The sequence below is a fragment of the Haemaphysalis longicornis genome, unplaced genomic scaffold, assembly GCF_048455015.1.
Source record: "Haemaphysalis longicornis isolate Haplotype H1 unplaced genomic scaffold, Haemaphysalis longicornis Haplotype H1 scaffold_3, whole genome shotgun sequence".
Taxonomy (NCBI): Eukaryota; Metazoa; Arthropoda; class Arachnida; order Ixodida; family Ixodidae; genus Haemaphysalis; species Haemaphysalis longicornis.
The window spans coordinates 66,556,573-66,571,377 of NW_027526335.1; the positions used below are offsets into that span (position 1 = coordinate 66,556,573).

At 50.5% G+C, this 14,805-nt stretch overlaps 1 protein-coding gene across 2 annotated transcripts in view; it reads right to left on the minus strand.

Moving 5' to 3' along the window:
* Positions 1–14,805, minus strand: part of LOC144174558 (putative polypeptide N-acetylgalactosaminyltransferase 10) — a 248,974-nt gene that overhangs the window by 34,961 nt on the left and 199,208 nt on the right. For both annotated transcript variants that reach the window (XM_077703327.1, XM_077703326.1), the window contains one exon: positions 2,397–2,563. In XM_077703327.1, coding sequence (XP_077559453.1) covers positions 2,397–2,563 — 167 coding nt within the window. The remainder of the gene's footprint in view (positions 1–2,396; positions 2,564–14,805) is intronic.

The following is a 14,805-nucleotide window of genomic DNA, read 5'->3' on the forward strand; positions in this document are numbered from 1 at the left end:
TAACGCCCTACTTGCGCCGCGCGGAGAAACATCCGGCTACGGTGATAAGGCACAGCGGCAACTTTCGGTGCCGTTCTTAAGTTGTCACCGAGTATACTGCAGGCCGACCTCTCTGTGTTTTCTTTTATTTCAATCAAATTACGAAAGCTACCGACTAAGTAGGCGTGTACGGCTGATTTGCTCTGAAAGGGACCCCGCAAAACTTTCGATAAACGCTTTCACTCTTTCCTTCGCCTCTGGAAGCATCGTCAAAGCTCAGCACAGAGCGGCACTGTGTGATTTGCTCGCCGCAGCAGAACCCTCCACCTTCCGTTTCTGCTTTGTTTTGTGGCTTTTTTCTAAAGTGGCCATCGATTGCGTTTATTTCTTTAACTGAAAGAAAGCCGGCCAATAGTCGCTACGCCACTGTAATGACGTAATTCGAGCACTCGAAGAACGCCGAGCCAGGAAAAGGAAGAAAAATTCCGTGAGGTTGACTACGTTCTGCAAGCATTTAGGATTTAGAAAAGTTGCAAAAATGGTTACAGAGTCCCTTCAAGTTCAAAGAAAACATGACAATTCTTCAGTGGAGGCCAACAACAAGCCCTTCAGTTATCCAATTTGACATTTCATTTTTAAAACCAATTTGGTTTTTCAGCCCCGAAAACCTTTCAAGCAGCTTAACGCATCAATAAAGGTGGCATATAATTTCATTTCCTTCAGCCCCTTTCCATGTTCGCTGTGTCGGCTTTCCAATATATATTCCACGCTTTCGAACAAAGAAACTATATTACTAAATCAATTTCCTCCTCAACATATACAACCTTTCAGACGTGTATAGCAAAAAAACCTAGTGCCATAATAAAACCGGCATATAATTCAATTTCTCTGACGTCTTTGCTAATTGGCTTTGAGCGCTTTCCAATAAATATTTCGCGCTATGGAACAAAGCAACTCCACTGCTAAACCAATTTGTTCTTAATTAAAAAGCGAACGCCTTTAATAGAAGCGGCTTGTAATTGCACTTTCTTCGGCGCCTTCTATAATTGGCTGCGAGGGCTTTCCGATAAATATTTCGCGCTCACAAAACCAGAAATTCCGTGCTGCCACCAGTCCGAGCTCGCCATTTTTTGCAACGAAAGCGTTTCCATATGCGAGTGGAAATTAGCAGCTAGTCAACTGCCGTCGTAAGTGACCCGCTTCCCCCCAAAAAATCCGCCACACGAACGGCCCGACACACATATCATGAAATAAAATGGAGAGCTAGATTACAGGCTCTGCGCAATCACGAGAGACTTCCCGTCTGATGCGACTCCTTCAGTTATACAGCGCTTAAAAAAACTAAGCCTTAAAACCAAGGAGACACCACGGTTAAGTGATAACGCAACAATCTAATACTTCTTCCAGTAGCTCACTTAAGATTATTATAACGTAACAAAATGGAGTAAATAAAACACGAACATATAATTACTGGCGATACTACGTGCGTCTACGTGCTAGCTGCGCTTTACATTTAAAGAAAACAACAGCCATGGCCACCAACATTGCGCGCTGGCAATTCAACGGATGTTTACGAAACCACGCCGGACGGTCGCGATACTTTTAAATGCGGAGCCTTTCTTAGGCTCGCGATGTCACTCGTCGATGTTGTCGGCGCCGTCCACACGCTCACTGCGCATGCGCGTCGCGTCGAGGTGCAGGTGCGCGTCTCTCCCCCGTACCCTCCTCGCTCTCAACAACAGGTGCGGCGGTGCGGGAGGAGCGCGTGTACCCCGTGCGCTCCGTCGCTCTCAACAACAGCTGCGGCGGTGCGGGGGGAGTGCGTCTGTGGCGCATGCGTCGTAGCTACCCGTGCGCTGCGTCGCGCTCAACAGTAACGGCGGCAGGGCGTGTACACGTGATAACGGCGTGGTGGGTGCGTGGAAAGTTCGCGCGCTTGTGTACGGAAGTGTGAGCATGCGCGTCTCTCCCCCGTACTCCTCTCCCTCGAACGCGGGCGGTGTGTATATAAGCGGCGGAGCGCGCGTTTGGAAATCAGTCAAGGGCGTCTTTGCTTGGCTTTCGCCTGACTTGACGCTTTGCTTGACGACACCAAGCAATAAAGACAGACTTTAACTTTACACTCCTTGCCTTCGCTTCTCCTTCATTCAGTAAATAAGAATAATAAAGACGAAATAACAATTAAGCATTCCCAAACCATACCCAATTACGCAACATTCACGCGATACCCCCACCACTCTGCGACGCATTTACTCGAGTTCCCTCCGTGGGAAGATGCGGGCGGGTTTTTTAAGCTCCTTCCAGCTGTTCTACTGACCAACCCGCTGAGCACTGCCTCCTGAGCAGAGCTTCAGTCGTAACTGGTAGGTGTATAGGAGGAGGCAATGTCGGCTGCAGCCTAGTAGTTGTGCGCTTACCCTTGTTGCTAAAGTCGTCCGCCAGGATGATCTCCTTGATGAGCCCCGGCGGCGAGCGGTTGAGCACGCTGGTGGCCGTGCGCAGCAGCGTCGTCCAGTGCTCGTTGTGGAACGGCACCACCACGCTGGCCGTGGGCAGCTTGGCCGAGTAGCGCTTCTTCTGGCACCTGCATGCGCACGAACACAAGAAAAGCTCGTCGAATACCCCGGGCACAAATTTCAACAGGGCACTCGTTGCAACCGCCATAGCAGGCTTACTTATACGGCAATAAAAAAATAATTTTATTTGCCATTTTGGACCCCCCAAATGCTTTATTTGCCCATAGAATTTCTATTCGGAGACCAGGGGCGCTATTACAGAAGGCCAGAGTTCTGCCTACTTCCTAGTTTCTAGCTGCGGTTATGAAAGTAGTGATAGTGCAGCACCCGATACATTTAGAGCGGAATCGGCGCAATCGCGTGCAGTGCGCCTGGCACATTCAGCGCGTCGTATTGGACCCGCTTATGCAAATATAGTACGGCTTATGATATCATCCGCATGCAGCGCCATCTGAAATCGATCACACCTTGCCTTGCGCGAAACCCGAAAGTTGGAAAAAACTGCAGCCGCCGGAAATCGCGCGTCAACCACGCAACGTTTGCATTTTTTTCTCACGAAGTACGCACGCTAGAGGAATACGAATTGCAGTTTTAAGCAATTCCCTGGCTTTCGCATAACTCATAAAAATATGGGGAAAAACAAAAAATGCGCGTGTACAGCATGTTCGTCCTCTCGTGGAATCACCCAGGGGGAAGAGCATGCGGCGTCGGAACAACGTGTGTCTCAGTAATGTTGGCACCTTCATGGCTTTCGTGTCCTACCCTCATCTGCGTCGTCTCCCGAATTGTATAAAAACCCCCACCCAGCAAGTCTTACAACGAAACGTGACGTATGCCTGGCACCGGACAAAAATGTGTCCGTCGGTAAAGACCTAGCGTCGCCGTGACGACCATCGTCAGCATTAGTTGTTTCTGAAGGCGGCCACGATCCCGCTTCTCACGGGAGACTGGCAGGATGCGAGGAACGGGAGCGGGGTCAGCTGGGCCGATCCTCACAAGAAGGAATTGCCCCGCACCCGCACACTCTAGTGGTGTTTCTCAAACCACGGCCGCTCAATGGGAACTAGTTCCCATTGAGCGGCCGTGCTCAAACGCACCAACCGCTAATCTGCAACGCCCACACACCCCCCTCCTTCTACTGTAACGAAAGTTTAACCGTGACGGTAAGGAGTGCAATTTCTTTCGAAATGGCAAGCCAGTCACACAGAAGAGGAACAAGACCCGCTTTTTCGAGCAAAACAAAGGAGAGAGCGAAACCTGAGTCCTGCAGAGAAAGATTTGAAATTCGTGGCCCATTACTCCAATGGGGAACGAGAAAGTTGATAGCGCCGCGTACACTAATTTCGTTTGGCCCGCATGAGGGAAGCACAATTGATGCCTCTGCCACCATTTGGCTCTGTGAAAGCCGTGCGGGGATCACGAAGGGCGAAATTTAGTGCACACACTCTTTAATTTGCTTAAAAAAAATGATAAAAACGTCGAGCGGAGGCAAGCTCCCAGAACCGGAGGGGAACGGCCGAGATGGCCATGCGCTGGGCTTGCTCCCGTGAGATTCGGTTGCGAAAGGCATTCTGCGCAGCAACACTTTTCTCTACACCACCGTGCCCCAGCCCATGAAAACCCTGCAAGTTAGTATTAACATAAGTGCGCCGTTTCGATATACACGGCTCCAGAACCTGGAACTACTTTCTCGATTTTGCTCCTGTTTCAGTTCAAACCCACTTGGTAAGAACAGGCTTGTTTTGGAAGCACCAGTTCGGCGCTGGCAGAACGAAACGTGTAGTTCTGGGAACCGCAAAAAACGAATTTTCTAAGAGGTGAGCAGCAAAGCGTTCGGATACCCTAGTTTCCCTAGTGTTACGTTCGCGCACCTCACTTAATTATTACCGATCCTATCATTTGAATTTAACTCCTAGCATGCATCAAATTGTTAAGCCTTCAGCCAAATATTCCTGTTGCGGCAAGCAGTTGAACACGAGCTTCCACAACGCCGGAACTAAACAAAGCTCAGGACGGAACGAAGACAGAGGCTGCACACACACACACACACACAGCGCTGACTACGCACAAAAGTTTACTTTCCACAAGGCAATATATTATTCTCTATATTCCACTGCTTAAAGGCCAACTGCACTCAAATTTCACCTCAACCAAATTTATTTATTATGAGTAGTAAGTACCACCAAATCAGCTGAGACACGAGTGGTAGTAGCCCCGTGAAATGCCTCGTTACTCAGGCAGAAGCGTTCAAAAAAGCTCCGCCGCAGACCACGCTGCACCTGCCCGCGGATCAGCCATGACGCGCCTGTAACGCTCACCAGGTTCGAATGAATTTATTGTTTCCCACACAGTACATCACTCTATGCAAATTTTGTCCACGACTAGGTACCCTCCAGCATATAATTGTGGAATGCGCTCACAACCTAGCCCTACCACCCCTCTCCACCTGTTCCTTTCCTGAGCTGTGGGAGACACTATTGACCAGCTGTCAACCGGAGGACCAGACTCTCCTGGTGACACGGGCCAAGACGGCGAGGGCAAGGCATGGATTCCCGGACTAGGGTTCCACTCTCACATTTGAGCTCATTAAAATCTCTCTCTCTCTCTCTCTCTCTCTCTCTCTCTCTCTCTCTCTCTCTCTCTCTCTCTCTCTCTCTCTCTCTCTGTAGGTTTGCCTAAGAGCATCTGACCGCCCGACCGCTCGCTGGACGGCTGCAACGTCACTTCAATGTTCAATGGCCGCGCTCTTCTCGATTTCGGTTTCAAAATCGCCGATTTTTGGTGACCGCTTGCGGCGTCCATGCGCGTATTTCAGCTGTTGTATTTTGCATCTTGCTTTCTTTTTCAGCAGACTATACGGAAATAGTGTTTTCAAGAGGTCGAAATTTTGAGTGCAGATGACCTTTAAATAGATTACATAGATCAGAACCAATACAACAAAAAATGCTACCGCGCTGCAAGAATAAAATAAAAATCGGCATATTTAACAGGTATACGTATATGAAAACATTGCCCACCCACTACGTGTATTATGAACGCACGAATTGCCACGGTCATAGAAGTGGATAAGTATTGTATTTTAAGTGTTTCATTTCTTAAAAATTCAATTATTAACTGCCGAAGAACCTACTTTCAGCTTCCTAAACGACGACCAAAGCGAGTATCTGTTCAACCCGCCACGGTGGCTCAGTGGCTAAGGCGTTGCGCTGCTGAGCACGAGGTCGCGGGTTCGATTCCCGGCCGCGGCGGCCGCTTTTCTGATGGAGGCGAAAAGCAAAAACGCCCGTGTGCATAGGTCGGCAAAACAGAGAGAACTCACTCAAACTCAATCACAATTTTTTTTATTTACGCTGTACTCAATCAAACTCAGACTCAAAAAGTTCGTCTGTTCACAAAATCACTCGTACTCACTCATCAAATACTCATTTGTAATCGTACTCACTTGTACTCAAACTCATTTGTCCTCACGAGTATTCGTACTCAATCTGTACTCATGAGTACTCACTCTGTACTCATGAGTACTCAATGAGTACTACTACTCATGAGTACTACTCATTCTGCACTCGCGAGTACTACTCATTCTGCACTCACGAGTACTACTCATTCTGCACTCATGAGTACTACTCATTCTGCACTCATGAGTACTCAATCAGTACTCATGAGTACTCAATTTGTATTACTCACGAACAATCAACTTATCTGCACTGTTAGCTAGGTCGTAGCTCGAATGAAAGACTAAGTAGAAAAAAAATTGTTTAATTTATTAGAAAAACACAGGTTACATATAAATCAGGATAGAGGAAGAAAACGTCTGACGCGGTGCACTGTCGTTGGGCGACTTACTGTGTGAAGGCAAGTACACTGTACATGTGAGAAAGCGAAACGGAACGTAAGCACTCGCATTGCGCTGCGCCTGGCGTCTCGTCTTGTTCTCAGGCCGGGTCGGGCTCAGGGGAGCTCGGTGCTTGTCGGTGCGGCCGTGGCCGTAAACTGCGTTTTTCTGCGTGTCTTCGGGTGGCAGCGTTTGTCGTCCGTTTTCGTTTCCGTGCACGCTGATACGTATCCTAATCGTGCTCTGAATCCGAAATGCGCCTGCCCCCAGGAACAATGAAGCGTTCGCGTAGATTGACGTCCGTTCGTATCCAGATCACTGTCCGCTTGTTCACAGATGCTCGATGCTGGCGTTTGTTTTTTGTTGTTCCAGATACTAGAAACTTCGTTAAGAGGGTGTTCGTCTCATTGAGTTTCGGTGAATTTCAAATTTGCTTGATTTTATTGTGTGTGTGCCGTGGGATTCACTTCGTCAGACCTGAACTTGACAGTGTTTACGGCGTTGCGTTGGTTCGCCGCTTCCGTCGGCGATTGTGTTCGTGTAGCTCGTCGCGTGCTTGATGCATGTGGGGGCGTAGACGTCTTGTTTGTCCGGTGGCCAGCTGCGCTGTGTAGGGATGGCACAGTTCGGCGCGTTGAGGACGTTGCTTGAATTGACGCGTGCGTTGCGTATGGTGCGGGAGCCGTTTGGCTTTTCGTTTAGTGTGCGGTAGCGGGGCGTTTTAGTAGGGTGGCATGGCTGATCGGTCAAAGTCGTTGCGGCTCCGTGGTCGCAGTCGCCGTGGTTGTTTCGGAAGTTAAACCGTTGTGGCGGAGAAGCGTGCATAGTTCGTGCCGTCCGTTCGGTCCCACATTCCTCGGCGTCGCAAGCGTGACTTCATCGTCAGGGCATTCGATGCTTCGTCTGGATCGGGTTCATTCGTTGCCGTTCTTGCCGTGTCCGTGTCGTCGCTCAAGACCTCGTCTTTTGCCCGTTGTTTTGAGAATGCTATAATCGCTATCTCTCCCATACAAGCAGGATCCGTTTATCGCGAGTCCGCTTGCTCGCGGTTGCGTCCTCGTGTACGAAATGGTGTTTGTCGTGTGAGTCTCGATCGGAGCGCGGGTGCCGGTGATCTTGTTAATTCTGGCTCGGACATGCCGCATGCGCTGGCCGTGTCGTTGCTCGTTGACGGACCTACTTGCACGAGTGTCATGTCGTTCGCCCGCTGGACTCGGGCGGGAGCAGCGGGTGTTGGAGAGCTCGTACTTTCCGGTAGGGTTGAACCGCGTGCGCTGGGTCTTTTGTTGCTTGTGGCCAGGTGATTTCTGCGGTTGTAACATTCGCTGGCCAAGTCCGGATAGCAGCTGCAGTGGGAGCGGAGGATGTCGTGTCGCGAACAGCAGTTTCCTCCGTGTGTGCTGCGGCTTGGTGGCGTTCCGTGCGTTGTGCATTTCGTTCTCCGTGGTCAGCTCCACTGGTTCAAGTTGGACGTCGTTCGTCACTTCTGGTGCGTTTCGTGCGCTGTGCGTCTCGTTTTATCTAGGTAACTCCCCTAGAATTGGGGTGCGGTCGTTCGCCACGTATGGTGCATTTCGGGCGCCGTGCGTCTTGCTCGCTTGTTGTGGCCATATCCACCAGTCCGGATGCGATGTCGTTGGTTGCGTGGACCCGCGCCGGGACAGCACGTGCGGAAAATGTACGTACCGGCTCCGTTGCGTTCCGTGCTCTCAGCGTTCCGTTCGTGTACGTCTAGCGGAAGAGCGGGTGCCAGGAACGTGGTGCCTTCTGGCTCGTGCGCGCTGCGTACGTTGCGCGTCTCGTTGCTGGAATGACCTGCGCGTGGGCGATGTAGCTCGTGGGCGATGTAGCAGAGCAACGTGTGTTCGTGATCTCGCCAGAAATGCACTGACCTTCGATGCGTCTCCGTAATCGTGGCGATTACCTGGGAAAGGTCCGGTGAGCACGCAATCACAATTTTGCATGCGTCGTCTCGTTCATGTGCGTGCCGTCGTGCATTCTGCCTGTGCTCGGATCTCGTGCCGTCCAGGCACCGGGGAAAACGTGCGGCCGACTCTCGCCAGTTGTCTCAGAAAACTTTCTCATTCATCACGCAGCCTTCTGCTCTCAAACAGCGCCTCTTGCAGGGTCCTCTGCCGTTTGTTGTCGGAGGCAGCCTGAAGTAGCGTTGGCACGTTCGTTCGTTTGGAGAGATGGCGACGTTCTTCGTTGTCCTCTAGGAGACGCAAGATGATGTCGTCCTTACGACTAGAGCAGGGTAATCCTCGTAATCGTAGTGCGCTCACGAACTGCTGTTTCTTCGAAGAGCATAGGACGTAGCGTTCCGTTGAAGTCAGCACTGTGTCGACCACCGCTGGCGTGGAGTGCGTCGGTACAATGTCTGCGTGCTGCACTCTCGTAGTCGTGGTGCGGTCCGTCCAGGTTGTTCGTCCGCTCGTCCTCCCGTGGCCTTAAATCATGATCCTGTCGACTGCAACATCTTAGCTAGGTCGTGGCTCGAATGAAAAGCTAAACAGAGAAAAATGAAATGTTTAACTAATTAGAAATACTGAGATTACATATACATCAGGACCGAGGAGCCCGAGAAGAAAACGTCTTACACGGTGCATTGTCCTAGGGCTTCTCACTGCACGAAGGCACGTACACGGGAGAGAGCGAAACGGGACGTACGCACTCGCGTTTTGAATCGCGGGCTGAATCGCGGCTCAATTGCGGGGCAGTTGGCCAGTTGTAGAGAGGGCGCATTATGTACATGAAGCTACTTAAAGGCGACCCCAGTAGCTCCCATGTGTGCAGCGGGGCGTGATATTAAGTTGCAATAATGAATTATCTTTATGACGGACACAGACAGACAGACTGACAGGCCAACATTGTCGCGCTCAAGTGGCCAACGAAAGACTACCGTCTTTAAAGGGACACTGAAGTGATATGTAAACATTGCGGGATTACTTGCGCAAATTGTAGTCCGGGGTCCCCAGGCCATGTTACGACCACTCTGGGCGCGTTTGCGCGCTTTTATTTAGTAGAAAACTTAATTCGAAAATGCTGTCCTCCTCTCTTTACGCTCGCCCATTTTCTGCGGCGTTTTCGTGTGACGTCGAGAGGAGCCGAGCTCGCAATTGGCTGAGCTATCTGCACGGCTCCCCGGCCTTCAGACAGAGTCAGTCGGCCCAGCGTTTCGTCCGCCGGACGCCGACGGGTCGTCGCAATTCGTTCGCTCAGTTGGAACGAAGCCAGGGCCAGGACACGTTTGTGAATGGAAGAATGGGCCTTTCTTTACTTGGTTAGTTTGTACACTGTATCTAGCTCCAAGTCAAGGTCGCTTCACACAAGCGCTGCGCAAACGCACATGCGACGCTTCGCTGACTGGTACGCCTGTAGGAAAATATAAGGCCTCTTGAAGGCGGGAGAAGAGTCAGCGAAGTCAATATAGGTACTAAGGAAATAAAATCAACTGATATTTTTACCGTACAGCGTAAAAATAGGGTGCGGGAAGCACTTTTTTGCGCTGGGCGAACAAGCACAGCGTTCAGCAGCACGACTACGCATCTGCGAACGCTTTTCCGTCTACGAAATGCAATTGCTAGACGTGAGCTATTGCGGAAACTCGGGGGACGCTTACTGCACGAGCACAATACAACAAATAGTCACCTAAGCTGCTTGAAATGCCAAAACTAAATAAAAATGTAAACTTGTTGTACAATATATACCTTATATTACCCGGTCGGCGCAGTTCGTCGCGTAGCCGAGTTGTCTAAGGCTGCAGGCATGGCTGCAGGTATGTCGCCGCCGAGTGTTTTGCAAGTCACGAGTTCGAGTCCCCGCGGCTACGTGCTTTTTTTTTTTTTTTGTAAGTTAACTTTTTTGTTTTCTGCCGATGTTTTCTACATTGAGTTCACCTTTGTTTGGGCCGCAACGTTCATGGCTCCACGAACTAGTTCACAGAACGCGCGCAGGCTGGCACTGGCGCGCTAGCGAGTTCTCGTTGGCGTGCTGTCCATAAGCACCGACTGCTTGCGGGCAGTGGGCACAGGCCAGAATGAACAGACCCTTGGCCTGGTGCGAACACGCATTTTACGGTACAGGCATGAGTGAGCCAAGCTCCAAATAGGGGGGAAGGGGGGGGGGGGGGGGGGAGCGCATGACATTTGTGCGTCTGCGGGCACGCGGAGGGCGTCCATGCACTGCGTAGGCCTCGGCTAGTGAATGCTACGATTCCAAGCCGTCCTGGGAGGCTTATCTTTATGCATTTTTACAGCTGACAACATGGCAGAAGCGCGGTACGATGATTACTGAGTTATTGAGAATGCCCATCCAACAACGCACAGGTTGTGTTTTACAGAACCGAAACCGAAACCGAAACTTGTTTGGTTGCTCACCTTGGGCATCGTCCAATCACGGTCCCGCTCCTCCCAACGTCACAGCTTTAGTTGGTGCGGCCGCCGCAAACCGCGCATGGTAGTTTTTCTTCTTTGGCGCTTTGTAAAATAATTACCGATTTGTCAACCGGATAAACGATGAAAAGTGGGCTAATTTGAGCCAGTCTACGCAGTGCAGGCAAAAACGGGAGCTTGACAAATTCACTTCAGTGTCCCTTTAAAACTATCTGGAAAGAGACGCTGCCGCCGCTGTTCCGAATTCTGTGAACATTGCGCAACCGTACCCCTCGCAACCGCTGCCAGCCCGCAAAGTAAGAGATAAACAGAAAGACGAAAACCGGCTAGCGCGCGAAAAGCCAAAGAGGGAGGTCCCGCCGCGAAAAGGGGACAGGACGGGCGCTACGCGTCGTTGCGTCTATTTCCGTTAACAGCTAGGCCAAAACCCACACGGGTCTCATCTTACTAATTTTTCTATGCGTGTGTGTGCGGTTAACCAGAGCACCCGACACAAATTTGCTGCACCTGGCGACGCGCCGACGGTAGGCCCGATTCGCGCCTCGGTCAGCCAGCCCGCGGCAGACGTGCCGCAACTGGCGGCACATGGCGCCGCCGAGTCTACTCTCCTTTTCCCATCCAGACGGCCGCACCAAATCATGCTTGGGACGACCGGCCCGCAAAAGACACGCAGCGACGAGTAGACTTTGGAGGCGGCGCCGCTGAGTCGCCTCCCCTTTCCCATTTGTCGCTCGGCTGACGCAATCACTTCGCTTGCATTCGCCGGATTCAAACTGCGGCCAGTGATAGTCCTGATTGGAAAGATTCGAACTGCACGCGGCTGCGGCGGAACCCCGGGGGTATAAAACCAGCCTTGAAGCAGCGGCTGTGCGGCGGCATTTCATCGGAGGCACTGAGTTGAGAAGTGCCTTTGTGCGAGCCATGTAACGCTCTTGCTACCTTTGTATATATTGTATATGAATGTAGCTTAAAATCACCGTCGGCTCGACAACTTCATCGCTCTCCTCTGCGCCGCGTCGATGTCGGACTGAGCAGGGCAACGTCGCAACATCTATGCATCTGTATTGTTAACCTGTGGCTTTTGTATCTATGTTGTACAATGCACCCCTTGTGTAACACCCCCCAGGGGGTCTTTAAGGAAATAAAGTGAAGTGAATCGAACAGTGGTGACTGAGCTAGAATGGCCCAGTCCCAACAGTGTGTGTGTGTGTGTGTGTTCGGGGGGGGGGGAGGGGGGCGTGGAGAGGGTATCGGTCGCAGTCGAAGGCCGCAGGGCACCCAGTTGCTGCCGGTACTTGGCAGCCGTTACAGCAGCGTAGAACTGCTCCGCCGTGCTTTGTGTACTTGAGAACAAAGTTCGTAGACGCGTTTTTCGGAGGCGTGATAGCCTGCACTGACGTCACTGTATTGCCGTGTTGGTGGGTTGGTTGCACAGTGGAAATCTGCAGCTCTTATCTCGAGCAACGCGGATGAAGCTGACAGTGATCGATCAAAAAGTGCGGTGACGTCGTTATGTGCAATCCACATGTTTTACGAGACGTTCCAAGATGCGAGCTTAAGCGACTATCCCGGCGTCTGGCGTTGGCGTTCATCAATTCAAAACAATTCCTTCCCGAGGCCTCTCACAGTGCGAGCTTAAACTCGGCGGTATAGTTGCTAGCGAGGGGTGGTCGCCCCGCCTGTAAACAGTAGTGAAGGTAGGGGAATAACAACCACCGAAATTCACCATCACCGTCAGCGCCCTCATTACGCGGTGGCATAAACGAGAAGCGGCGAATCGGGTTGGTTGCCACTCGAAAGTAAAGCCATTCGAAAACAAAACGCTCCTCCAGCGGCAAGATGATAGAGCTCTTCGACAAAATATGCGAGGCTAAACAAGGCGCCGCACGCGTTGAACTGGATATTATGATGTCCGATTCACAACTCACAAACGTGCTTAGGTGTACTCGGATATTTTATTTCCATTGCTGGGGCAAATTCCACCACCGCGCCTGCACGCCGTAGTGCACGGTGGGGCTATATGCTCACTTGTAAATGGCACTACACGAGACCATATTACTAGCCAACCTGAGCAAAATGTTTCAAAATGGGAACCTAATAAAACCATATGGGCGCACGTACATCAGCCAAACTGTCGCTTGAATACGCACAGCAAACGTTACAAACCACGCAGTCGGTTTGACGCGAGTTACGAAAATTAACTGCGACTGTTGAAATGAGCGGTTCGGCTCACGAAACGACTACACAGCGTGACATGCGTCTACGGAAACTTCTGAAGACCGAAAAAGAGGGACTTCAGTACGCCTAGTTCGTGCGTTGTTAGCAGCCTCCACCGCCTCTCCCTTAAAACAATTGGAAGGGAGCAAGCGCAATGAAGCCGCCACGCGTTCACAGGCCGCGTCAACAAAAATAACTGCGGCAGTCAACAAGTCCCAGCAGAGAAGAGCAACTGCGGCCGCGTTTCCCGCCGGGCCCTCACCCCCTCCTTTTTCCCTCTTCACCGTGACCCCTTTGCGAGTGACCGCCGAAAAACGCTTACAGCGCCAAACAGGGACCGGGAAAGGAGGGAATTGCAGTTTTCGTTGTCTAATTTTACCATCCTTGACAGTTAAGCTGCACAGCGGCACCGCTAAATGTTTGCGACTCGTACACGCGCATCCGGACTCGAGCTCTTGATAAAACTTGTTTGCACTACTGTACTCAGGAGTGCATATACTCACGAATACACAGTACTCATGAGTACACAGTATTCATGAGTACTGTATACTCATGAGTACTGTGTATTCATGAGTACTGTGTACTCATGAGTACTATGTACTCATGAGTACTCATACTCATTAGTACTCAAACTCGTGAGTACTCATGAGTACTATGTACTCATGAGTACTCATACTCATTAGTACTCAAACTCATGAGTACTCATACTCATGAATACTGTACTCATGAGTACTCATACTCATGAGTAGTGTACTCATGAGTACTGTACTCACGAGTAATGGACTTACCCCTGTACTCACTCGTCATCGTACTCACTGTTTTTTTCTAGGTGTGTGATCACTCATCATCGTACTCACTCGTGAGTTTGAGTACAAATGAGTACAAATGAGTGTACTCACGAGTGAGTACGCCGACCTATGCCCGTGTGTACGAAATTTTGGTGCACGTTAAAGATCCCCAGGTGGTCAAAATTAATCCGGAGCCCTCCACTACGGCGCCTCATCACCTGCGTTGCATCGGCGCGTTAAAACCCTACAATCAATCAAGTATCTGTTCAATGGTCAACGAAGTTTGCCCGCGCGAAAATGAAGAAAGCCCTCCCGCGGGAGCAGCGAACATAAATGCAGCGATGTGCTTGGGGTATCTGTGGGAGCACCGAACATAAATGCAACGATGTGCTTGGGGTATCCTACATTTACAGTAAACTCCCGTTACGACGAACTGAAAAGGACCGTGAAAATTTGTTCGTATTATCAGACATTCGTTTTAAGCGGGTGTTTTTTTTTTTTTTCCATTGTGGACGTTACAGGAGAGCAAAAGTGTTGTTCGTCTTAACCATGGACTTCGTCAACTGTATATATCAGGGCATGCCTTATTTTGAGAGCAAGCGGACAAACGTACATTCGCAGACACAAACAGTTTTGAGATTCGCACCCGAAACAGAATGCACACAGTGGACTCATTCATTAAAAACCTTCACATTGACTGAAACTAGAAAGAATAGTCACCAATTCGCATGATGGCGTCTCGCGCAAGTTAGTTGAGCCCCTAACAGAGCCCCTATTGACATTTCGGCCTTTAAGCTAGATGAAACGCCTCTTCGTTATTTTTCACCTCAACGGCAAAGTATCTGTCGGGTAGTATTTCGTAAAATCTATGTTACTTCGCTCCAAGGATGCACAGACACAGAGAAGAAACTAGAGCAAAGACATCTACGGAATTAAAAAAAATAAAAAGAACCCCTGCACTCCGCCGCAGACGCCAGAGGCTCCCGGTTGACAGTCAGGGTTGCCGCTAATCCCTCTCTCACAGCTTGTCACGCTAGAAGGCCGATAATACCCAGCGCACTGTTCCAGGCGCCGAAAGG